This window comes from Hirsutella rhossiliensis (genome assembly GCF_020360975.1).
Source record: "Hirsutella rhossiliensis strain HR02 chromosome Unknown scaffold00004, whole genome shotgun sequence".
Taxonomy (NCBI): Eukaryota; Fungi; Ascomycota; class Sordariomycetes; order Hypocreales; family Ophiocordycipitaceae; genus Hirsutella; species Hirsutella rhossiliensis.
In genome coordinates, this window is record NW_025408670.1 from 2,578,938 (window position 1) to 2,601,062 (window position 22,125).

General features: G+C 58.2%; 6 protein-coding genes across 6 annotated transcripts; 4 read left to right on the forward strand and 2 right to left on the reverse strand.

The window, feature by feature from the left end:
• Positions 1 to 1,794: 1,794 nt before the first annotated feature.
• HRG_04480 (myosin class II heavy chain (MHC)) lies at positions 1,795 to 9,517 on the forward strand (the record flags this gene model as incomplete). The annotated part of the gene is made up of 13 exons (XM_044862951.1): positions 1,795 to 1,820; positions 2,246 to 2,437; positions 2,593 to 3,332; positions 3,387 to 3,785; positions 3,843 to 3,895; positions 4,064 to 4,210; positions 4,304 to 6,006; positions 6,058 to 6,458; positions 6,531 to 6,703; positions 6,764 to 7,705; positions 7,748 to 8,256; positions 8,305 to 9,338; positions 9,387 to 9,517. The coding sequence occupies 13 exons, from the start codon at positions 1,795 to 1,797 to the stop codon at positions 9,515 to 9,517; spliced, it is 6,450 nt and encodes a 2,149-aa protein (XP_044721565.1).
• An 845-nt stretch (positions 9,518 to 10,362) lies between these two features.
• HRG_04481 (SRP54-type protein, GTPase domain-containing protein) lies at positions 10,363 to 12,553 on the reverse strand (the record flags this gene model as incomplete). The annotated part of the gene is made up of 4 exons (XM_044862952.1): positions 10,363 to 10,611; positions 10,706 to 11,232; positions 11,296 to 12,274; positions 12,329 to 12,553. 4 exons carry the CDS (start codon positions 12,551 to 12,553, stop codon positions 10,363 to 10,365), a joined length of 1,980 nt encoding a protein of 659 aa, XP_044721566.1.
• A 3,672-nt stretch (positions 12,554 to 16,225) lies between these two features.
• On the forward strand, positions 16,226 to 16,786 carry HRG_04482 (uncharacterized protein; the record flags this gene model as incomplete). The annotated part of the gene is made up of 1 exon (XM_044862953.1): positions 16,226 to 16,786. One exon carries the CDS (start codon positions 16,226 to 16,228, stop codon positions 16,784 to 16,786), a length of 561 nt encoding a protein of 186 aa, XP_044721567.1.
• A 518-nt stretch (positions 16,787 to 17,304) lies between these two features.
• On the forward strand, positions 17,305 to 18,455 carry HRG_04483 (YIF1 domain-containing protein; the record flags this gene model as incomplete). Its single annotated transcript, XM_044862954.1, has 4 exons — positions 17,305 to 17,583; positions 17,642 to 17,843; positions 17,908 to 18,233; positions 18,294 to 18,455. 4 exons carry the CDS (start codon positions 17,305 to 17,307, stop codon positions 18,453 to 18,455), a joined length of 969 nt encoding a protein of 322 aa, XP_044721568.1.
• A 711-nt stretch (positions 18,456 to 19,166) lies between these two features.
• HRG_04484 (mpv17 / PMP22 family domain-containing protein) lies at positions 19,167 to 19,973 on the forward strand (the record flags this gene model as incomplete). The annotated part of the gene is made up of 3 exons (XM_044862955.1): positions 19,167 to 19,265; positions 19,342 to 19,421; positions 19,490 to 19,973. The coding sequence occupies 3 exons, from the start codon at positions 19,167 to 19,169 to the stop codon at positions 19,971 to 19,973; spliced, it is 663 nt and encodes a 220-aa protein (XP_044721569.1).
• A 1,585-nt stretch (positions 19,974 to 21,558) lies between these two features.
• HRG_04485 (uncharacterized protein) lies at positions 21,559 to 21,935 on the reverse strand (the record flags this gene model as incomplete). The annotated part of the gene is made up of 2 exons (XM_044862956.1): positions 21,559 to 21,574; positions 21,622 to 21,935. The coding sequence occupies 2 exons, from the start codon at positions 21,933 to 21,935 to the stop codon at positions 21,559 to 21,561; spliced, it is 330 nt and encodes a 109-aa protein (XP_044721570.1).
• Positions 21,936 to 22,125: the final 190 nt, after the last annotated feature.

Consider the following 22,125-nt stretch of genomic DNA (forward strand, 5'->3'; position numbering starts at 1 on the left):
AGGTGTTTTCTTTCTTTGCGAGGCTTTGAGTGAGGCCGTTGGGTGGCTGGTCTCGACCGTCTGCCATCCTCGAAGGGATGGATTGGGTACGGAATCACATGATGGAGAGCCAACGGAACAGCACTCGTGTTTCCTGGACAGTGTTCAGACCTTTACAGAAGACGGATGGAAACGTGCACACCAAGTCGGCCGTCTCCAGCGGCACCGTCTTGAATGGGTGGATTGGAAGAGGTTAGCCACAGCCGCTACGGGCGTCAATCCAAGACGAGAGAAGAGGCCAGGGTCTTGGTCCGACGTGTCCACCGATGCCAATGCAGCTTTGGGGCAGAATATGATGACCTTGGCGCACACAACTGGCGACGCAAGGGCGAAGGGGCATCAGAAACAAACCCGTAACCACACACGCGTGCTTACGCATACACATACGCGCGCACACGCGCGCACAGAAGCACGCTGTGGGCGGGTGGGATTTTCCTGTATTTTTCTTCTTCTTGGTACTTCGTCTCCTCTCCCTCTCGGCCCCCTCTGCTTTGACATCTGTCAGCCCAAAGCTATTGATTCTTTTTCTCTTGCCCCCCACACGTCGTCCCCTTCATTTGGCGAGACGTTGATTGGCGGGTTCCGTGCGCGCGCATGACGCCGCGGCCTGAACTTAAAGCACTCGTTGGGGGTGGCCTGAAGAGGCAGGCAGGTGGGCCATGTGGACGCGAGCCGTCTGGTAGTTCCCGCGCGGTGCCTGGACTTTGTTTTCCTTTCTCGCTCGCCGCACTCGAGGGAGAGCCTCGCTGCCTCGGCACGAACATGCAAGGTACCAAGGCAGTACTCGAAGGCTTAGGTAAGGCACGTCGGATTCGCATTACAGAGTACGGAGTACGGATACACCTCACTCATCTCCTAAAATTAGCTTGCACTCTGTCCTAATGATTACGGAGACGAAGAATACCCTACCAAGCAAGATGGAGCATCCCTGACCATAGGGTATTTTCGTCCTCTCTACGGATACGCGTCCCGAGCACAAGGTTGGCTGCATTCCGGAGCGTGGCCCGACCTGGGGAAGAAGGCTGGGGAGGGGGGAGTTCATGGCGGTACCTCGCTGTACAAGGTGCCTTTCTATGACGACTTCATCATTGCATGTGCCCGGTACCCACTTCTGGTGCGCGGACACTGGCCACAAATGGCCACAAAGGTGTCCCGCGCGTGTTTTTTTTATATGACTCTGAGCTTACCAGTACCGACAAGTACTCGCTGCCGCATGTCGACTGCTAGCCAGTGCGAGCTGTCTCGACGCCGAACGATGAACCCGGTTTCCGTAACTCATGCAGAAATTACAGATAGCCCTTGAGCAGTTGGCGGTTTGTGGGTGCCCTGACTCGAGGTGTTGATGGGGAATCTTGCCATTTCGCGTGGCAGTAATCAAACTCGGGGTCTGCGATGCTGGCCGATATCACGCGTTGGGGACCTAGGCTAAGCTGCTGTTTACTCTGTACCCTCCCTACCGTGTTGCGCACCTGCACTCTCCCGTTCAGCTGCATCGTCCCCGCCAGTGGCCGCCGGCAGACGCGGTGCTACGGATACAGTGCTGTCCAATACCTAACCCCCCCCCCCTGGCGCGAGATGACATCCTGGACTGGCGTGGTGTCCGAGGGCGGGCCGTTCATTACGAGCACTGGCTGGAGCGTCTTTTTCCTTATTTTACTCGGCGGGTGCTGTTGTTTTGCATGAAGAAGAGAACAACAGGAAGTGAAAAGGTAGCAAGTAGCAGCCTCCCAAGGCCATGCTCCATCCATCAGAAGCATGAGCTCTGCTGCAAAGAATCCCTCGTATGCTGTCTGAGACCTCATTGTTGGCTTCGGTACCTTGTGGCGCGTAATCCGTACCTTGCAGTCCCGCCGCCTCCCCCTACCTCCCCTGGGTACCCGACACGAGACGCAAGGTAGACGCAGCTGGCAGGTACTGTACTGTACCTCGTCACCTTGCTTTGCTTGAGCTGGCTGGCATCGAGCAGCCCTCCGCCTCCCACCCCCCCAAAAAACTGGCAGCCCTCGCCCTCGTTTTGGCCTCGCCAACCCCCGACCGGCTACATACCAGAAGGGCCCTGATTCTTCGACATCATCCCCCTCTTGCCCGCTCCCCCGGCCCCGACCCCTCGAGCCTCCCGATGTGTCCGGCCGCATCGCTCCGTCCTCTCTGCCGCTGCTCTCTCTTTCTGATGCCGTCGACGCCGTCCTCCCTTTGAGCTGTCAAGGACGGGAGCCAACGTCGAGGCTGGCATTGGATCTCGGCCCCTTTTCTTCATCCACACGTCGGGCAACGCGTCGCGTGCCGACGCCCAACGCTCTCTCACTCTCGCGCAGAGCAAGCAAGTCCGGGAACCAACCCGCGAGGTGAGAGATTCGGCTGCAGGCGATTTATCCTTCGTCTGCGCTGATCTCGCCTGGTAAGCTGCTACTCCTACCCCTGCAGTTGGCCTCGGCGGTGCATCGGAAGCTTGGCCCCGTCTACGCCACCAGCTAACCATTTCTCTCACTTCCACTCTGAATAGGCTTTCGTAAACACGTCGCCTCAAAGGTCGACAACGCCTCCTCGTCCTAGTGCACGCGCACAGGACGACCCTGGCCATACGTACTTTTCTCGGTCCTTGTCATCCCCCGCTCTGTCGACTACCTCTACAGCCCACGACGGCGACGACGATCTCGAGTCCTTCCCTGCCGTCCCCTCGCTCCCAACGCCAAGCTTGCCCGCGTGGGTTGCCGATATCTTGAGGACTCCGTCCCCCAGCGCGGCGGAAGAATTTGGCACCGCGAGCTGGGGCTCTCCGTACCCCGAGTCGGACCATAACCTTCGTCGCTACAGCTTCAGCAGCGAGACCTCCGACGACTCGCTCATCCACCACCTCAACCTCGACACCCCCTTCTTGCGCTCACAGCCCGGTCCCCCCCAGTCCGAGTCGGAGCCGCAGTCGACTGTTAGTGCCGCGGCTGCAGTTCTCGCAAATCGCGCCAGGCGTCGAGATAGGGGGCTGACGGAGGATTGGATCCGCACCCACACGACGGGCATTGTCAACGCTGAACCCAAGCACTGGTTCAGCGAGGGAAGCGAGACGGACCACTCTTCACTGAGTGGCTCTGAACTCGGGTGGCTGGACAGCGACCTCCGCACCCCTAGGGCTGCCAGCGTCGACGAGCTGTCCTCGTCGCGGCAGTCTCGACGTCCTCGTGGGCGGTCCAGCGTCGAGACGTTGAAACCACGAGACTCATTCGACCTGGAAGCAGCCGACACAATGGCCATGGCCACAAGCGAAGGTGCGGCCAGCGCGCCTGACTTTGCTGCAGGTATCTTGCTCGCCGCCGAGCAGCAGGCTGCGACTCCCTTTTACGAAACGCCAGACGAGAAGATGCCGAGGGGCGAGATTGAAGATGCCAAACCACACGTCACACCGGTCAAGGGAGTCCACAAGCCCCTACCGAAAGAGCCCTTGATGACCCCACCCATCAAGAAAAAGGTGCCGTGGAAGGGCAAGAACATCTTGGTCTTGATTCCACGAGATGACAAGCGTGGGCTCTCGGGCCAGAGCCCCATGCCTTTGCGATCAGATGAGGTTGACCGAATGTTTGCTTCCTGGAAACAGCTGGGTTACAGTGTGGACGGATTCGACCTCTTGGTCGAGGGCTATCAGCCGCCGGGCACGGACGATTCTCAGAGCCGTCAGGACTGGCCCTCGGATGCAGACATGGCTCAGGAGCGGGCCGGGAGGAGCTTCAAAGTGACGCTGCCGGATCTAAATGGTGAGTTGCTCAGCACGTGTCCGGCCTTGCCCGGAGCTGACATTTCCCCGACTGCAGCTTGGAAGGAGTACGTCAATGAGCTCCAGGAAGCAAAGCTCCGGGCTTTGGGCGTCTCGTTGGCGGAGGAAGAGCCGGGGCCGCCGACAGTATCACCTCCAACGACAAATCCGTCACGGCAGCCATCGGCGCAGCACTCAGCGCTGCCATTCTCCCCCCCAATGCCGACATCTTCCGCATCCAGCAACCACGGCATTGCGGGCTACCCCTTCCCCGGGCAGTTCATCCCCGCCGCCCAGAGCCCCGGATTACCCTCGGGGCCTTCTCCGGTCCCCTTTGCTGCCATGCCTGGCAAATTCAACTCCCGCCAATCCATCTCCCTGCCCGCGGGCCCCTCTCCCTTCCAACTCCGACAGCCGTCCCCTCAGGCATGGCACAACGGCCAGTCTGGAATTATGCACGGCTTGATGCGAAACGACTCTCCTTCACTCGCCAATTTTAACGGTATCCTCTCCCCTCAGTCTCCGTATGGCATTGATGGCCTGCAGCAAGCTGGAAGCCCTGCTTTCAACCCGCATCAGAGACATCAGTCAATGCAGTACTTGCCTCAGCATATGACTGCCAGGGCATCGCCGCGCTTGCAAGAGGTAATTGAGGAAGAGGGAACTGTTAGCAGGAGCCCGTCAATGACGCCGGAGCCGACGAGGCAGAACCCGGACAGCCTCCAGGCCGAGATTGACGACGCAGAGTACCACCTGGAGGAGCAGCTCCGCGAACAGCTCGAGCACGAGGACTACAACCCCCAGACTCAGACTGAGCCCCCCGCTGTCGGACCCAACCCCCCCGCCCCCGCCCTCGGGCAGGACAGGAACGGACCTGGCGACATGGCTGTTGCCCAAAGTTTTGCGAATGAGCCTGGCAAGCCTCTCATTCTTCACCACCCCCGACCCCATAGCCGTGGCCATTCTCTGTCCCAGAGCTTCTTCCGAGACCACATCGAGGATCAAAAGAGCCCAGAAGAGGGCGGCCGCCATAAGCTTGACGCATTGAGCGAAATGCCCGAGGCTCAAAAGGTCCAGGAATTGCAGGAGATACAGACAAATCCCAGCGAACCTGGCACGCCTGGCAAGACCTTCGACTTCCCTACGGCATTGGGTCAGCATGAAAAGACACTGTCGACTATCAGCAATCCCTGGCACGACTCCGTCTCTGCCACCGGCAGTACCCGGAGATCCAGTCATGGCAGCAAACAGTCCCTGTCGACGCTCAACGTTGAGGCACCGGAATTCAAGTTCAACCCGGGCAACACGTTCATCCCCGGCTCTTTCAACTTCTCGGGCAACAGTTTCCAGCCTGCCGTTTTCCAGGCCGGGAACGCTGCGGAGACACCGTCGGCCAAGTCTGTCTCTCAGTTTAGCGGCTCTGCCAAGTTCCATGCTACCGCTCCATCCTTCTCTCCGGGCCAGAGCGACTTCAGCTTTTCTGCGTTTGGGCCCATGTTCCGCCCCGATGCGCCCGCCTTTACTCCCTTCCACCCGCTGTCTGGCTCCATCACCAGTCCAGGAGGGTCCAGCAGCGACAATGCTGGGAACCGGAGCTCGATCTTTGGGAGCATTGACATCAAGGCTAATGATATTATCAAGCCAGCTAAGAAATCAAAGGCCATTCCAATTGTCAGACCTTCTAGTATATCGTCCGTCAAGTCTACAAAAGCCTCGAAACCCGTTGACGCGATCCACGAAGCACCCGAAGACCAGCCCCTCCATGAATCCAGGGTCAAGCGAGCCTGGAGCGCTGCCCCTGACGGAGACGACGTGCCTCTGTTCGCCGAGCGACCAGAAGATGCCCCCCCGGAGACCGCTCCTGATACTGCCAGGGACGAACACAGCGGCGGAGAGGATGGCTCCATTCTCGAGGGAGATAATGCGCTGCTCGCTGACACGTCCATGTCGTCCATTGTCACGTCCGATCACAACGAAACAAAAGCAACCACCGCCGCGTCGTCGGAAATATCTCCAATCGGCAACAAGAGTCTCAAGGACTGGGCACCGTTCGAGTTTGGCACCAATTTTGAGGCACCAAACTTCGGCGAGTCGCGTATTTTCGGTGACGATTCGAAGAAGGGAGAGATTGCCAAGCCGCTTTCTACCACTGCCGAGCCGCCGGCTAGTATTGATGATCAGCAAACCAAAGAGTCAGCATCCAGTCAGGACAAAGAGGCACAGTCTGCCGGCCCTCTGTCCGCGCCTGCTGAGCCCAGTCTCCAGTCCTCTAGGCCTAAGCTCATGCCCAAGGGCTTGGGAGCTTCGCGCTTCGCGTCACCGCCGCTGCCCGTTGACGGCTTGGTCGCCTCTCACTTCGAGGAGGCAGCCTCGTCTGTTGGCATACCGGAATCTCGACCCACTGAGTCGGCGAAACAGGACGTCATCCAATCCGTTGAACAAGATGGCACACCCGCCGTTGAGGGCGCCGTCGAGCAAATCACCGATCCTGGCGCGGATCGCGAACCTACTTTTGAAGAAATCGATGCCGTCATGCAACACCTGGAAAACAATCCATCTATGGGAGTCAACAAATCGTTGGACATGTCCCAATGGCAACCGCCAACAGCTTTGATGGAGGCCGACTCGCCTGGCGCTGACCTTCAGCCTCCCATTGATCAGTTTGCGAGAGACGGTACCAGCCTCACCCCCCGCCAATTCCATGCCATCCCTGATGCTCCTCCGATGTCGAGCACGGAATTGGAAGATCCATTTATCGATCCGCCTGCGAGCTCGCACTCACCCAACCTGAACAACGAGCTGGACGATGCTGAGCTTGAAAGCGAACCAGCCAGCGATTGGGAAGCCGCCTTTTCAAACGAGGAGCACGACAAGCTCGAGAGCCGAGCTCATTTCTTTGACGGACGCGTCAACGAAGTTGTAGGTGGCTTGCTGGCATCCAGGCTTGAGCCCATGGAAAGGGCACTCTTCTCGATTCAGCATGCCCTGGCACCCAAGTCACGCCGCACCCCATCCTCTCGCCGCGATATGCGCAGCGTGTCTCTTGAGTTCCAGGAGAGTGATGCTGATGATGAGGACGAAGAGCTTCTACCTCAGCGCTCCATGAGTCCTCGCAGAGACCGCAGGATGGAGCATATTCGGATCGCCGTGACTGAGGCTTTTGCTGCTCAGCAAAGGAACCAACCCCCCACCTCAGCGGCCGGCGAAGGCTTGCTTTCGAGTGGAGATCCTGCCATACTAAAAACACTCGGGGAAATCAAGGAGCAGTTGGCTGCCCCAACCGCCGCACGCGCAATCGAGCCAAGCAAGACTGCCAAGGGTGAGAACGAGGGCCAAGAGACTCCAGTCCCTGGGACCGATGAGCAGATTCTCTTGAAGATGCAAGAGCTGCAGTCTAAACTTGTGCAATTCGAGGATCGGCTGTACCAAGAGCAGTTCAATGTCGAGAAGGCGGTCGCCGAGCGCCGCGGGGCCCAGGACGAAGCGGCAGAGCTCAATCGCAAGCTGCAAGCTGCCGAGACGCGAGTCGAGGTCGAAATCATCAATCGAAGCGTTTTCGACCAGCGTGTGGCAGACCTGGAGGAGCGTCTAAGACAGCAAGAGGAAAAGAATGAGGAGGAGATCAAAACTCGACGGGCTGCGGAAGACAGGTTGTCTGAAGTACAACGCTTACTCAGGATCTCGTCTGAAGAGGAGACTCGCCTCCGTGAAGTCCTGGACGACAGGGACGAGAAGATCAAGTCCTTTGAGGACGCGAGCGGTAAAACTGCCATGCAAATGGCTCTTCTCGAAGCCGCGCAGACCAACTCGACACAGGCTCAGAGTGAAATGACCAACAAGATCAACGCGCTCGAGGCGGACCTCAAGAACGTGCGCCAGGACAACACGCACTGGCGATCTGAAGCTGAGCGAGCCGACGAGGCTGCTGGTCGCAAGAGCGGAGAGCTTGCTCACGTTCTCCAGGAGAACAAGCTCATGCAAAAGTCGCTGACCACATTGACTTCGCAGCTCGAGGAGAATGAAAGGCTGCGGGAGTCGTGGCGAGGCAAGTTTATGACTCTTCAAGATGACATGGGCAGGGCTGCTCGCGATATTGCCGAGGAGAACGCTCGGCGCATCAAGAAGGACCAGGCTATGCTTGCCAGGCAAGAGGTTCTTGATGCAAGACTCCAGGCCGAGGCTAAGACCCGCGAACGTCTGGAGGTTGAGATGGAACGCCTTCAACTCAATGAGAGGTCTGGAATGCGTGCTGTCAACGAATGCAAGCGTCTCGAGGGTCTATTGGTCGAACTGCAGACCGAGAACTACAAAGTGCAGCAGTCTGCATCGCGCTACCAGCGGGAATTCGAAGAGGCCAGGGAGTCTGGCGTCAGCGAGGTGAAGCGGACCCGCATTGCCTTACAGACCGAGATCGATGCCGCCAATAACCTGGTCAACGTCATTCGCGAAGAGCTCGAGGAACATAACTCCAAGTTGCGCGGCGAGCTGGATAACGTCAAGCTCGAGGCGGACACGTCCAGGGCTCAGAATGAGATGTTGCTCGAGGAAGTTCAGACGCTCAAGGTGGCGGAGATTGAGGACATCAAACGCAAGCACCAAAACGAGCTCGAGGACGTGCAGACACGCTTCGAACGCCAAATCAGCAATGCGAGCGAGGATGCCCAAAAGGCGGAGCAGCAGCTCCTCGAACGCCTCAGCCTGTCTTCTTCCAAGATTGAGCATCTACAGGATCGCATCGTGCATCTCGAGGACAAGCTGGATATTGCCAAGGAGGCGGCGGCAGCGGCAGCCCAAGCCGCCAAGTCTGCCGGCGCCGAACCCGGTGTTGCTGCCACTTTGAACACCGCTCCTCCCCAGGCACCCTCCCGTCAGCTCGATATGCCCGAGAAGATCTCGCCCCAGGCCCTCCGGGAATCAATCATGGTTCTTCAGGAGCAGCTCCAGGCGCGCGAGCAGAGAATCGAGGAGCTGGAGCAAATCGCTGCCAAGGCTGATCCTGATGCGGCTTCCAAGATTTCCAAGCGCGATGATGAGATTAGCTGGCTGCGTGAGTTGCTTGCCGTGAGACACGGAGATCTTCAAGACATCATTGCAGCCCTGTCTGGTGCTAGGTACGACCGCGAGGCCGTGAAGGATGCTGCAATCCGCCTCAAGGCCAACCTCCAGATGGAGGAACAGGAACGTGAGAGGGCCATGAACGGCGGCTCTGCCATCCACCTGCCCAACATTGCGCAGAGCATTCAAGCCGCTACGCCTCGAGTTGCTCAGACCATCGGCCCCATCGCGGCGGCATGGGGCAACTGGCGCAAGTCGAACCAGCAATCCTTCCGAAGCATCTCCGGGGTGCTCAACGTGCCTGCCGGGAACAACGCCACTCCGTCTAAGGGTCGGGGCCGCCCCGACTCTCAGAGCAATCCGCTTGGCGGTCTCCTCACACCGCCAACCTCGAGTCTCCGCCAATCGCCCCTCGTTGATACCAGACCTCAGCCGACGGCCTTCTCCAGCACTGGCCGCCGTTACACGGTCCAGAGCAGCGTACCTAACAGGGCCCGGGGCGAGTCGAACTCGTCGCGCCGGTCTGAGAGGATCATGACTTTCCAAGGAACCCCGCCGCGCCAGCAAGAGCACAGGGAGCTCATGACGCCCCCCATGATGCACGACACCGGCTACGATTCCGACGCCCAACCAGGCGATTTTGACGATCAGGACTTTTTCGAGGAGGAAGACGAGTGAGCCAGCCGACGGCAGCATGAGCGCGGCGCGCGAGATATGCGCGGCCCGAGAAGCGTGTGTCGGGGGTGGAAAACAATGTGAAGCATCACGAGCTTCTTCTCTTTCATTTGTCTTTTGTCATGTTGAAAACGGCAGCAGACTGGTCTTTGGAACCGCGAGCAAACACCTACGTACCGTACCTACTACACTCTGCCCTGTCTTATCCTTTTATTTCACCCAGACTGCAAAACCACTTGTACCTAGAAAAGATACCCCTTTGGATTTGCGGCTTGATTTTCATCTTTTTTTTTACACTTCTGCACCTGGCCACTCCGTTGTCTAGGACGCTTTGAGCCCCCTGACAGAGTGCGTCCAGGGCCCGTTTTCGGGACAGAGCGCTTTTCTACTCGCCCCTTGGAAGCCTCCTGTCGGCTCTTTTATGAACGGTTGAAAACCGCCTTTATTTTCTTTTGTGAGTGCATAGCGATTTGGGGAAGGGGGACTGGAGGCCGAAGTCACTCGTTTTTAATTCGATGAGGAAAATGTCAAGACAAACCGATATCCCGATAATATTAATTCTACAATCTCGCAACGATTGGCGTTTTGTGTCTGCTTGGTGCAGACTGGGTGACTGCATCACTTTGCATCACTTGGTGGGCAGGCAGGCGTGTGTGAGTGTGAAAGGGAAGAAGCGGCCAGGAGTGAATCACGAGGCTTCCAGTTGGAAGGAGTATGAATGCTGAGGCGCGATGCCTAGATTAATAATTCATAGATGGCGGACACCAGAATACATGGGTAGGGGGGCCTGGACAAGACGATAGAAAAATATGCCTTGCCGACCCCGCGCACGCCCCTGATAACACTCATCATTGCGCGCTGCTCAGGAGCTTCTCGACGGCCCACTTGACGGAAAAGTTGCGCAGGTCCGAGTAGTGCTGGCCGACGCCGACGAAGAGGACGGGCACGTTTGTGGCGTGGACGAGGCTGACGAGGGTGCCGACCATGTCGCCGACGGTGTCGCACTTTGAGATGATGAAGCCGTCGAGGGAGCGGACAGAGCCAAAGGCGGCGTTGAAGTTGCGCGCCTGGGCGACCGAGTCGGTGCCGACGAGGGCCTGGGGGAAGACGGGAGATGTTAATTTAAGGAGGGTTAAAGGGGGCCGCAAAAGTACAAGGGCGAGGAATGCTGCCATATAGGGGTAGACGTACCTCGCCGACCATGAGAATCTTGTCAGGCTGGGCAAACTTGGCAAACTTTTCCAGCGATGACATGAGGCGCTGATCGTTGTGCCGTCGGCCGGCCGTGTCGATGAGAACCACGTCGTAGGCCTGCTGCGCGGCGTGGGCGACGGCATCCTTGGCAACCGTCGCGGCGTCCTTGCCGTAGCCCTTCTGGTACAATTCCACCTCGCCGCCCTCGCGCGCCGTCAGCTCTTTGAGGTTGCGCACGTGGACGGCGAGCTGCTCAACGGCGCCGGAGCGGAACGTGTCGCCCGCGGCGATGAGTACTTTGTACTTGTTCTGCAGCAGGAAGAAGCAGATCTTGGACAGGTTAGTCGACTTGCCCACGCCGTTGACGCCGACTATGGAGATGACGTAGGGCCGGGCCTTGCGGAGCGACGTGGCGGGGGGCGCCGCGACCGAGTCGATTTCGCGCAAGAGGTCGAGAGAAGAGGTGGGCGTGAGCATCTTGGTGAGCGAAGACTCCATGGCCGTCTGGATCCTGGAGTTTATGCCTGTCGGACGTGTTAGCCCAACACTCGCCCTGTCACAGGGGTAATGCAGTCATCAAGACCAACCTTCGAAGCTCCCAGTCTTGACGCCAGTCAGCTCCTTCTCGACTCCCTCACATAGCCGCACCGCGGCCTCGCGCGCAACGTTTTTCCTCAGCAGATGGTCCTCCATGCCCTTCATGGCCTTGTCGAGATCCTCCTTGGTCAACGTCTTGCCGCCGACGACGTTGCGGAAGAGCCCGCTGATGGCATTGACGCCGGATCCAAGGAGGCCGCTCCTCGAGTCTGTTTTCGCTGCTGCTGCCTTCTCGGCCTCGGCGGAGGCCAGCATGTCGTGCACCTCGTCACCCAGATCCTTCAGCACAAACTTGCCCTTGCTTGACGATCCCCACGTCGAAGAGTCGACGGCATCGACGGCGCTTGACCGCCCGGTTGCTTCTACCTCTGAGTCGCTCGTAAGGTTCGGTTGAGCCGAGTAGTCGAGCTGCACATCGTCGTCCTCATCCGCCATGCCGTCGGCATCCCACTTACGCCCCTTCTTGGGTGCTTTGCTCCCCTTCTTCAGCCTGCTGCTCGAGGTTTCGTCGCCGGATGATGCCGGCGCAGATGCGCTGTTCCTCGCTTTTCGAGCCCTCCTCGACATTTTCGCGACAGGTCCGGGCTTGGCGACGACCAAGTTGCCAGTACCGGGAGTCGAGGGCCGCGATGCACTCGGGGTGATGGCCGGGGTCGAGTCGCTCGAGGGGGCATCTTGAGAGCCATTGTGGAGGGCGCGGCCTCTATAGGTCAAGCCGGGAGCGACGGGGGCGTCGTCTGGTCTGTTTCGCGTCAACGTCTCTTCTTGCAGGACTGCGGCGGGGTCGCCTGCACTGGAAGCGTCCAATTCTTGCAGCTGCTGGTCGAAGTAGTCATCGAAACTAGTACACTCGACAATGGTTGTGTGTGGCTTCTTGAGTTGGTCGCCGTAGAGCGAGACGAAGATGGTCTTGATGTTGTCGACGAGCTTATCGACCCATGTGAGGTGGAGGAGGGAGCGATAGACAGCCTTGGAGAATCAGCGAGAGAAGGGACCAAGGGCAGGGAGCGTGGTAAGACGTACGACAAAGATGACGCCGAGTTCCTTGACCAGAGCCCATTTTAGGGTGTGCTGGTCGCTCTTGAAGGGGGGATTGGTGGCAGCGGACTGCGAGTCTTTGAGGCCGGACTTTTCCTCGATGAAGACGTCGGCGATGAAGCTGTTGACGACAGAGGGATTGACGGGGGCGTAGGACCTGGACCAGAGGACGACGCCCGACGTTGTGAGGATCTCGAACGTGTCCAACATGGCGTGGTCGCTTAATCGGCAAAACGCAAACGGCGGGGCGGAGGAGGAAGTTAACCAGCGTTAGACGACGCTCGTGACAGTCATGGTGTGTGGCGCGGCATGCATGTTGGTTGACTGTCGGTCAGGGTCCCGCGCACTGGGGCGTCGGCATGGCGGTTGATAGGTAGGAAGCCATCTTGGAGGGAGGGGCCGCGAAAAGGGCATCACGTGCTCAAGATAAGATGTTGGACAGCAGTCGACCGAAGATTACGTAAGCATCGCGCAACTGCACAAGTCTATGAGAATGGATAACTAGTTAGTGAACTATGATTCTTCTTCTTCGGCGGCGGTCGACAGCTTGCTATACCACGCCTCTCGAGCGTGTCGCATCGTGTCCATCACCGGTAAAGGCAGGCTATTTCAGGACGAGGAGGTCCTATCAACACTATATGCGCTTGGTGCGACGGTAATCTCAAGCACATGAAAGGAAGAGGCCATGTCTCTAAGCCCCAAGATTTCTCGGCGATGGCCTCAGACGGAACGTTTCCGACAGTCATCCATCACGACCACAGCAGCTTGAATACTGCTCAGAAGGCACGGGAGCCGAGTCTGACAAGGATTTGACTCACGAAACTGACCTGTACAATACCAGGCATAGCGTCAAGACTTACCACGCCCAGGACGCCCCCGATTGGGATGATGCGTCTTCTTCGGCGTGGCACGTACTGCCGTTGCGGGCTTCGGCCATGTCTATAAACTTTGTCTGGTCGAGGGTTGTTTGTGACGCTTCTTGGGTTGTCGTGACTGCCATGATGGCGCACTAGGAAAGGGTAGAAAACTCGCCCAAGGCGGCAACGACTCTGAAGGCGGGGATCTACCGTACGAGCGATGTGCATTCTCCATCCGGGAGGGAGCTGTTGTACCTCGAGACGGCTAGAGTCGAAGCGAGGATCCACTGGTTCACACTTACACGACCAGCTACAAGCCACCAAGACGACTGGAATGCCCGACGCCCTTTGCCAATTATTGGTCAAGACAGACGAGTAACCTCCATCCCCTGTCCGGAGCCGGCGCCAACCCCGCGGATCCGCCACATGGCTGAATGCGGAGAAGGAAATCCGGGGGTGGAGCCGGGGGAGACATGAAACTATCGGCTTACCATCGAGATGCTCTGCGGGGCTGTCGAGGCAAGCAAACCCGGGACGCCCCTGGTCCCCTGGTCCAATATGCCCCTTCGCTCCTCTCGCCTGGCCCGTCAACCCAGATCCCATTGTTGACCGTCTCATCCACATCCTCGGCTTGGCTGGCAACGAAACGAGGCCATTGTCTATCAACACGCTTGATCCCGCAACAAAGATTCATGTCCCGACTCCTACGACCATCATAGCCCTGTTCTGGTACTATCTAGAGATTTGCGCCCCCGCCTCCCGGGAAACGGCCCGCGCAGTTGCCGAGTTTGCCCCTTGTCCGGCGACAAAGAACTGGCTCTTGGGCCTTGGCAGCAGCAGATACCGTTGCGCAGACTTTCGTGGAAAAGACGCACGTCAATCTGTGCCAGCTGCTTGCTGCTTGAAATGGCGTCGACATGCTGGGACGGGGGCACTTGACCCGAAATGGCCTTGACTTTGGTGCTCGATAATCTGCCGATGACTCGTCCACGCTGCTACCCCATCTCATCGTTTCAGTGTGGTTTCACCCCATCGTGTATCCATCACTGCTCTCTCCTACGATCTCCTTGGACCTGGTCAAGCACTCCATGGCGACAAAGTCTTCGCCCACCTGCGTCGCTCGGCGTTCAAGCTTCCCACTGGTGCCTCGTGCCTCTTGTCATGCTAGAAGCCGGTACGGGCATCGCGTCTTTCCGGGCATCCATCGCAGAGCGCGTACGTCTTTAATCCCTAGGTGGACGAGTTGGCGAGATGATGCTCGTTTTCGGCTGCAGGCGAGCGAACCAAGACTACATCTACCAGGTAGAGCTAAAGGATATCAGGAAAGCGCTAGTAAATAAGCGACGGATCATTGTGGCCTTGTCTCGCCTCGAGAGTGAGAGAATGTATACTCAGGGCTAGATGCGGAAGCGTTCTGATGAAATCGCCCGCCTTGCGGATGCCGGCGCTGCCGTTTACGTCCGCGGGGGGGCGGGCACGGCCAGAGACGCGGACAAAACACTGGGCCAAATCATGGGCGAGCACCGATGATAGGGTGATAAGTAGGCTCAGGGGCAGGTTGCCAGCATGAAGCGGACGAGAAAGTGGCAGGAGTATGTACGAGGCGGAAGTCGATGTCAAGATAAATACATTGTTCTCCAAGATGCCGTTCGTCTGGTGCAAATCCTAAGCTTCTTGCAGGCATTCGCGACTGTGAAGAGTGAGCAAGGCCAGAAGGGAGGGTTCAAGGTGCCCAACTTGGGCCATATGGGTTGGCTATCTAAACTTGTTTTTCGCTTTGGTCACTAAGCCAACGGGAGCTGTCTGCTCCTCGCGCTGGGTGAAACGATCCTCCACAAGAGGGATTGCCAAGCACGCCGTTCTAAAGAGTGTGAGTCTTGTTTGTATTGTGATTACACCACTTGCACACAACTTACGAGTGCGCGGGATGAACGTGACCGGTCAATGGACTCTGCAATCCCGCAAACCGCCCTGACATTGTCTTTTATAAAAGACTGCAAGACTATTAGCTTCGGTTGACGGCGAGCAGCAAAATGGAAGTCTGCATACGCCTTCACTTTGCTTTGCAGATTTTCGAGCCGCACCTAGCAGTGGCATCCGCGGATTATGCGAGTGCAGCAGCATCCTGGCCAGGTGATAGTATCGAAGCCCTCCGGCAGCAACATGGTGAGGAGCCATATCAGAAGAAACATGTCTTGCTGTTTGACTTGAAAATCCACCGGGTCAAAGTACGAGGGCCTGGACCCCATTCAAGTCGACGAGTAGTCTACCAGCCGGTTGTACGTCGCGGAACTGCGTTCCTCGGAAAAGCAGTACTGCACCACACGGACGATGGGGAGGAGCATCGTTGTAAGTCCACGTGTGATGGTTGTTTCCGCCGTCTGGTGCATGATGGAGACGTAGAGCTCTGCTTCTTAAAGTCACATGAGTGGTATATGACTGAAGATGCGGCAATGTATTGTCGGAATGATGGAACTTTGTGTTCCACAACTCGTTGCCGAGCTTCCTGACAGGCGAAGCCCCTATTTGGGTTGGGAGAGGTATGGGTGCGCAGTCGTCGGGGGATGCGAGCACCTCATTTGTAGATGGCCGACATTCCTTGGGGGAGGACGGCGGCTGAGAGAGTTCGCTATGAGCAGCTTCAGGTGTCGATGCTCGGTCATGGCTGTCGTATGAGGCGTTGTAATATGACAGAGTCTGGTCGCTGAATTTAGTGTGCTGCGGCTGTGTCTTGAACCAGACCTGGTGTGGTGAAAAGGAAAAGGGGGAGATTCTCTCTGGAGACGATCCGCCCGGGCAGTTCCACTAGTTAATGACATGGGGTTAAAAGTACGACGAGAGTGGCACGATGCACGACGAGGGATCGTGGCCGGGACGCAACATCAACTGCCTTGACAACCTCCAGTCTCTCGACTCGCCGTCGTCAATATGGCCGCTTTGCTTGTTTCCGCGCCATGTGCCCTCGTGCTTGCTGTGGCCGCAGTCCCCTTCTTATTCATCTATCCATTCGTCGTGTATATCCGCCATGTCAAAAGTAGGCGACCTTGTTCACTCTTCTTCCCTCGACGCCATTGTAGGCATTGGCCTGTCGGAGCGCCGCGGTCTTCTTGATCAGGGGCATTATGGCCAACGGGTCGGCCTGCGCGAGTGCCTCTACCCGACCGCTCGCAAGCAATCCCTCCATGTCCGGAGCTACGACTACTACAAGCTCCTAGATAGGCTCTCCAACCTCATTCGCTTTTACAGACAAATGGCCCACTCGAGCGTTGGGTGGGATGCCATCGTCCTTTGCCGCGCCAACAAACGGCTGGAGCAGTACATGCCGGAACGATTCGTGGGCGAGCAGGGCAAGAGACTGCAGTCGTCGTCTTATCGCCTTCTCGGCCGGAGCAAGGGCCGCATCCGGCGCAACATTTCGCCCCTGGAGCAGGCGGTGCTGCTGGCTTCGCTGGTGCGCAGAGACGAGTTTGTCCTGCTCGAGGGCTTCGAGATTCAGAGGTTCGAGACGATGATCCACATCCTGAGGGAGATGCCACTCAAGGCTTGGAGGAGGACAGGCTCATTTTCTGGAGGGTCGGATCGATAGGTGTGTTTCGTAAGCTGCGCCGCCGCTCCAGAGCCGCCGCATAGCTCTGGATTTGTATTTGTTGTGGCGCAACGTGGTTGATGAATTGTCTTCAGCGGCATGAAGTCGGCAGCAAGAGCCTTGTTGGTTGCATGGAATTACAGCAACGAGTCAAAGTTATTATTAGAGAGGAATGGAGGCCACGTGACCACTTGGTCTCCGTTGCCGCCTGCTTTAGGCTCAACCTTTGCGGTCGTACCCAGAAAATGTACGGACAGCTCATCCTCATTCTCTTAGTATCTATACTTGCGGCGGCACCCCCCCGCTAGAGATTAGTTGGCCGACGGATGGCTGCGTCACTGTACCTCTACATCCAGTCAGCTGCAGGACCGTCGCAAAGAGCCAGCTAAACTCTCGCGACAACCACTTGTCTCCCGCCTCCCACCAGCCTCACAGCTCGCTCGCTCCAGCGTCCGAACCCTCCATCGTCGCCATCCCGCCTCCCGTCCGCTGCTCGAACGATCGTCTCCTCGCGCGCCATGCAACGGGCGTCGTACGGGCAGTCGCCCCCGTTGCACCACCCCGTGCCTCAGCACGTCTCCACGGTCCCCCAGCTTCGTTCGCCGCCGCCGCCGCCGGGCTCGGCGCAGTCGCAGCAGCAGGGCTATGGCGGCGGCACGCCCTACCAGCAGCAGGGCGCCTCGGCCGGCAATGTTTTTGGCGCCTACGGCCAGTTCATGAACGACCCGACGGCCCAGGTCGCCGCCCAGGTTGGCCAGACGGCCTTCAAGCACGGCCAGGAATACGTCGAGCAGAACGTGCGTTGCTGTCCCCCCCCCTCCCCTCAACTCTTCAGCCCGCTGACTTGGTCCGTAGTTTGGTCGTTTCGTCAACGTCTCCGCCCTCAAACACTACTTTAATGTCTCCAACTCGTACGTCGTCAACAAGCTCTTCCTCGTCTTGTTTCCCTGGCGGCACAAGCCCTGGTCACGCAAACAGGCCGTCGGCGTCAATGGCCAGGAGGGATGGTATCTGCCTCCGCGAGAGGACATCAACAGCCCCGACATGTACATTCCAGGTCTGTCGTCAAAGCTCGTCTCGCTCCTTCCCCGCTTTCCCGAGGCTGACAAGTCGCCCCGCAGTCATGGCTCTCGTCACCTTTATCCTTCTCTCCACCCTCATCGCCGGGCTGAGGGGCAAGTTCCAGCCGGAACTACTGGGGTACACGGCCACGACCGGACTGGTGGTGGTGATTGTCGAGATCGTCGCGCTGAAGCTGGGGTGCTATCTGTTGAGCATCTCTAGCCAGTCTCAGCTCCTCGATCTCATCGCCTATTCGGGATATAAGTTTGTCGGCATCATCGTCACCGTTGCTGTCGCCGAGGTTTTCAGCGGAGGCAAGGGTACTGGTGGCTGGGTCGGCTGGGCAGTCTTTTTCTACACATTCCTCGCCAACTCTTTGTTCTTGGTACGCCCTGCTTCCCTCGGTGCAGGTCGCCGGATGCTTCAAGCTAACGCCTGAAACTAGATGCGATCTCTCAAGTATGTTTTGCTTCCAGAGACGGCCGGTAACGCTGGCGGTCCCATGCAAACCGATTCACGAGCCAAACGCGCCCAGAGGACCCAATTCCTCTTCTTCTACTCGTACATTGTCCAGTTCTTCTTCATGTGGGTTCTTACCCGGGCTTGATGGCCCATATACACATCGCGGGCGGAGGCCAGCAACGAGAACAGGCGCCGAGAGGACGAGATCGCGGGTCGGAAAGAGGGGGCGGTTTCATAGATCGGGGTCAAGGAGGAAGAGGGAGCTTCGCCGTTGGCCACTGTCAGCCATGGCACTTGCACGAGGCCAAACACGACAGACTCAATTCTACCCGAAGGCTCGGCAACAGGGGGCCGCAGGCCGCAGGGGAGGAAGCGCTACTTTGTTCGTCTGGGCAGCGGACGAAGCAGCGCAGTCTGCGCAGATGCCGGTGCCAAGAAGGCCATGTGGCACGCTCATGTCCGGCCGGTCAGGGCCGACACGAGAAGCAAGCCATGCATGGGCAGTTCTGCTTGGGGGGCAAGGATAGACCAAATGTACGGGCCACCATGGATAAAAGGAACATCAAGACGCGGCATGGTATAATAAAGTATAAACTTGCTTGAGCACGCGCTACCAAAGAGCCCGGCCGACGGACGGACCCCAAGCCGGCACGGCCTCTGTCACAGCGCAGCGCCGGAAGGAGAAGGCGGGCCGGCACGTGACTTATGACGTCCGGGACTGCATCTCATGCTCTCCGGCCATTTGCTGGTCTGCTTCCTGATCATCTTTGTTTTGTTTCATTTATTCGGTTCTCTTCCACGCTTTCACATCCGCTGGTGTTTCTTGTCTGCGCAGAGAAAAGTGTGCTTTGCAACCATGACTTCACGAGCCCTGCTGGACGCCACCCTCCAACAGGCCCTGCTGGGCGCCGCGTCCAATGTGCTGGCCCAGCTCATCACGGCCAGCAAGAACAAGGTGTGTCCTTGGCACTGAGGGATTTCGGTCACGATGCCGGTCATGAATCGACCGCTGGCTGACCTGGAATACTCAGACCGAGCTGTCGGTCGATTGGATCCCCGTGTTCCAGTTCCTCTTGTTCAGCATCATCAGCACACCCCCCAACTTTCTCTGGTGAGTAGCACCAATCTCAGACCAAGCCAGAACGCCACCTCCTTCATGCCTTGACATCTCCCCGTCAGGCAAGTATATCTCGAGTCAACCTATCCAGCCCACCCCCCGGCAGCACCCGCCCCCCACGCCAAAAAGTCCGACACCGCCAAGCGCCCTCCCTCGCAGCCCGCCCCCCTCTCCATCCGCAACACCGTCGCCAAGTTCGCCCTCGACCAGACCGTCGGCGCCGTCGTCAACACGCTCCTCTTCAGCGTCTTCATCCACTCCCTCCAGGATGCCATGGCCCCGGCCCCGCGCATCACCAGCCTGCCCAAGGCCGCCGCCTACTGGACCACCCCGGGCGCCATCGACCTGGCCCGCGTCCGCTTCGCCGACGTCTGGGCCGTCTCGCTCGCCGACTTTTGGCCCATTGTCATGGCTGGCCTCAAGGTCTGGCCTGCCGTTAGCTTGCTCAACTTTACCGTCATCAAGACGGTGCCTGCCAGGAACCTCGTCGGTGCTCTTGTCGGTGTTGCCTGGGGCATCTATATGAGCATGGTGGCCGCCAAGTGATGGCCCGGGCTCTCTTTTCTGTCGGGCTGGCCTGGCATGGCCATCGCGCAGACGACACGAAAGCCGTCCGCCGCTGGAAGGAGTTTGGTTACGGGGAAGAAACCACCTACTTAATGCAAGGGGCCGGTGCTGCGGTCATGGCCTTTGCAAGGTCTAATGCTAATCCCAGGTACGCTGTGATTTTTGTCTCTTGGCGTTGTCTCGCCGCTTCGAAATGCGCCTCAATTATCAAGGACAAGTTTGATGCTCTTATATGAGAATTCGGACCTGGTGGTCTTCTTTAAAATATTACGTGACTTATAAAAGCCTCGGGAAGAGACTGCTTCTGAGAAGTCATACTCTTTAATAGTCGTGATCCATGGATCCGCTTCTACTTGCCCAAGTCAAAACAACGGGAAACAACGACAAACATGAAACAAATCGCTCGAAAGCACTCCAATCCCTGGAAGCAATCGACGGCGCTGTAGTCTCCGCCGCTTCTCTCGGCAGCTTCCACCTGGAGACGGCGTCAAACAAATGTCAGCTTAGTCCTACATTCAGTGACCACTCTGCCACTTCTTCGCGCCCAAGCCCCTGGGCCCGCACTCTATAACCGGCATATGGGAGCATGTTGCAGTTTGAGGAGGTCAGGCACGAGCACGCAGATGTTTCCGTCTGCCGGTCACTGTCCTCGTCAGTCGCGACACTTCTGCCGCTCTCCTGCAGCGACTCCTTCTCCGTCAAACCAGGCAGTGAAATCTGCCCTGTGCGAGGACCAAAGACGGCTGCGCGCGGGTCTAATCGCGACCACGAGGAGACGGGCCTGCCGTTGCCGTTTGTGGTGGCCAGGCTGTCCCTGGGCATCGAGCGCCGGGCCTTGGGAGACACATACCCGCTAGGCGTGGGATCGAAGACCCTTGCCTCGTCAACGTCTGGGAGGTTGGGCTGTTGGGCGAGCCAGGTATGTATAGCCGCAACGCGGTCGCCAATGGAGCTATGGGACACCCAAGTTCCCTTATCTCCGGAGTCTGATCGGTGGCGGATGACGGTTCTGCGTCCTGAAGAGCTGTCCGACGCAAATTGGTGCATGTACCCCCAAGCTGCCGCCTCTTCGCTCTGCGATGTTGTCGTCGCTTCATGTTCTCGGGCACGCGAGAAGGGGTGCGCAAACCAGTCAATGTCAGGGGAGCTTGCAAAAATGTCGAAGCGGTCGAGAAGCTGCTCTGCAACGCTGTACCAGTGCATCAGCCATGGGCGCATCTGCCACAGCGCCTCTTCGCTGTTTTCGGGCCGGAGCATCTCGTTGCAGAAGTTATACATGGTGGCCAGCACCCATCTCAGCTCTTTGGGCAACGCCGGGCTGGCTTGGACAATGCAGGACCAAGTCCTGGCCTGTTTGAAGATGGGGTCGCCATCTTGGTCGATGGGCTGCAGGGACTTGAAGATGCCACACGTGTCGATGTTCTTTGAGCAGGGCTGGTATGCCGCGGCTCCGTGGAAAGTACAGTACTCCAGCAGGTACAGGCCCGGGATGCGCTTGTGAGGGATCAGAGTGGTACTGAGACCGGTGTAGGTGGAGTCCTCCTTGGGTATCTCGGCCAAGATGTCAGGGGAGATGCTGTCTGGAGGCGAAAGGGGATCACCCGTGGCCTCCTGCTCCTCCCCTAACCGGACTTGTTCGATCTCGGCGAGCAGGGCGTCAAAGTCGGCTCTGGCGTTGTCGACCATCTCGAGCGAGTTGGACATGACGGCGTCGAGATCGTATTGCCGCACCCAGACGGCATGATGCGCCCTGTCAAAGAACAAGACGGCACACTCGCCGCACAAGGGCTGGGGGCCGCCGGGGAAGAGGAATACAGCATGGAACTGCCTGTGGGCAGGACAAAAGTACCACGTACAGCCGAGCTGGCTGGCCTCTTGGTGGACGACGGGGTTTCCCTGGGTGCCGTTGGCGGACGAGAAACAGCGGCCGCGGCAGCGCATGATGTGCGATGTGGGAGGCGGCATATGGTCTGCTGTATAACGAGTATGTCGGAGGCGCGTCCAGGATATGCGATGCTGGTTGATTGGCCGCGCCGGGTGCAAGAGGCGTGAAGCGATGGACGATGGAGCGATGGACGATGGAGCGATGGACGATGACGCGCCGGCCAGCGAACAACGAAAGATTGAGCGA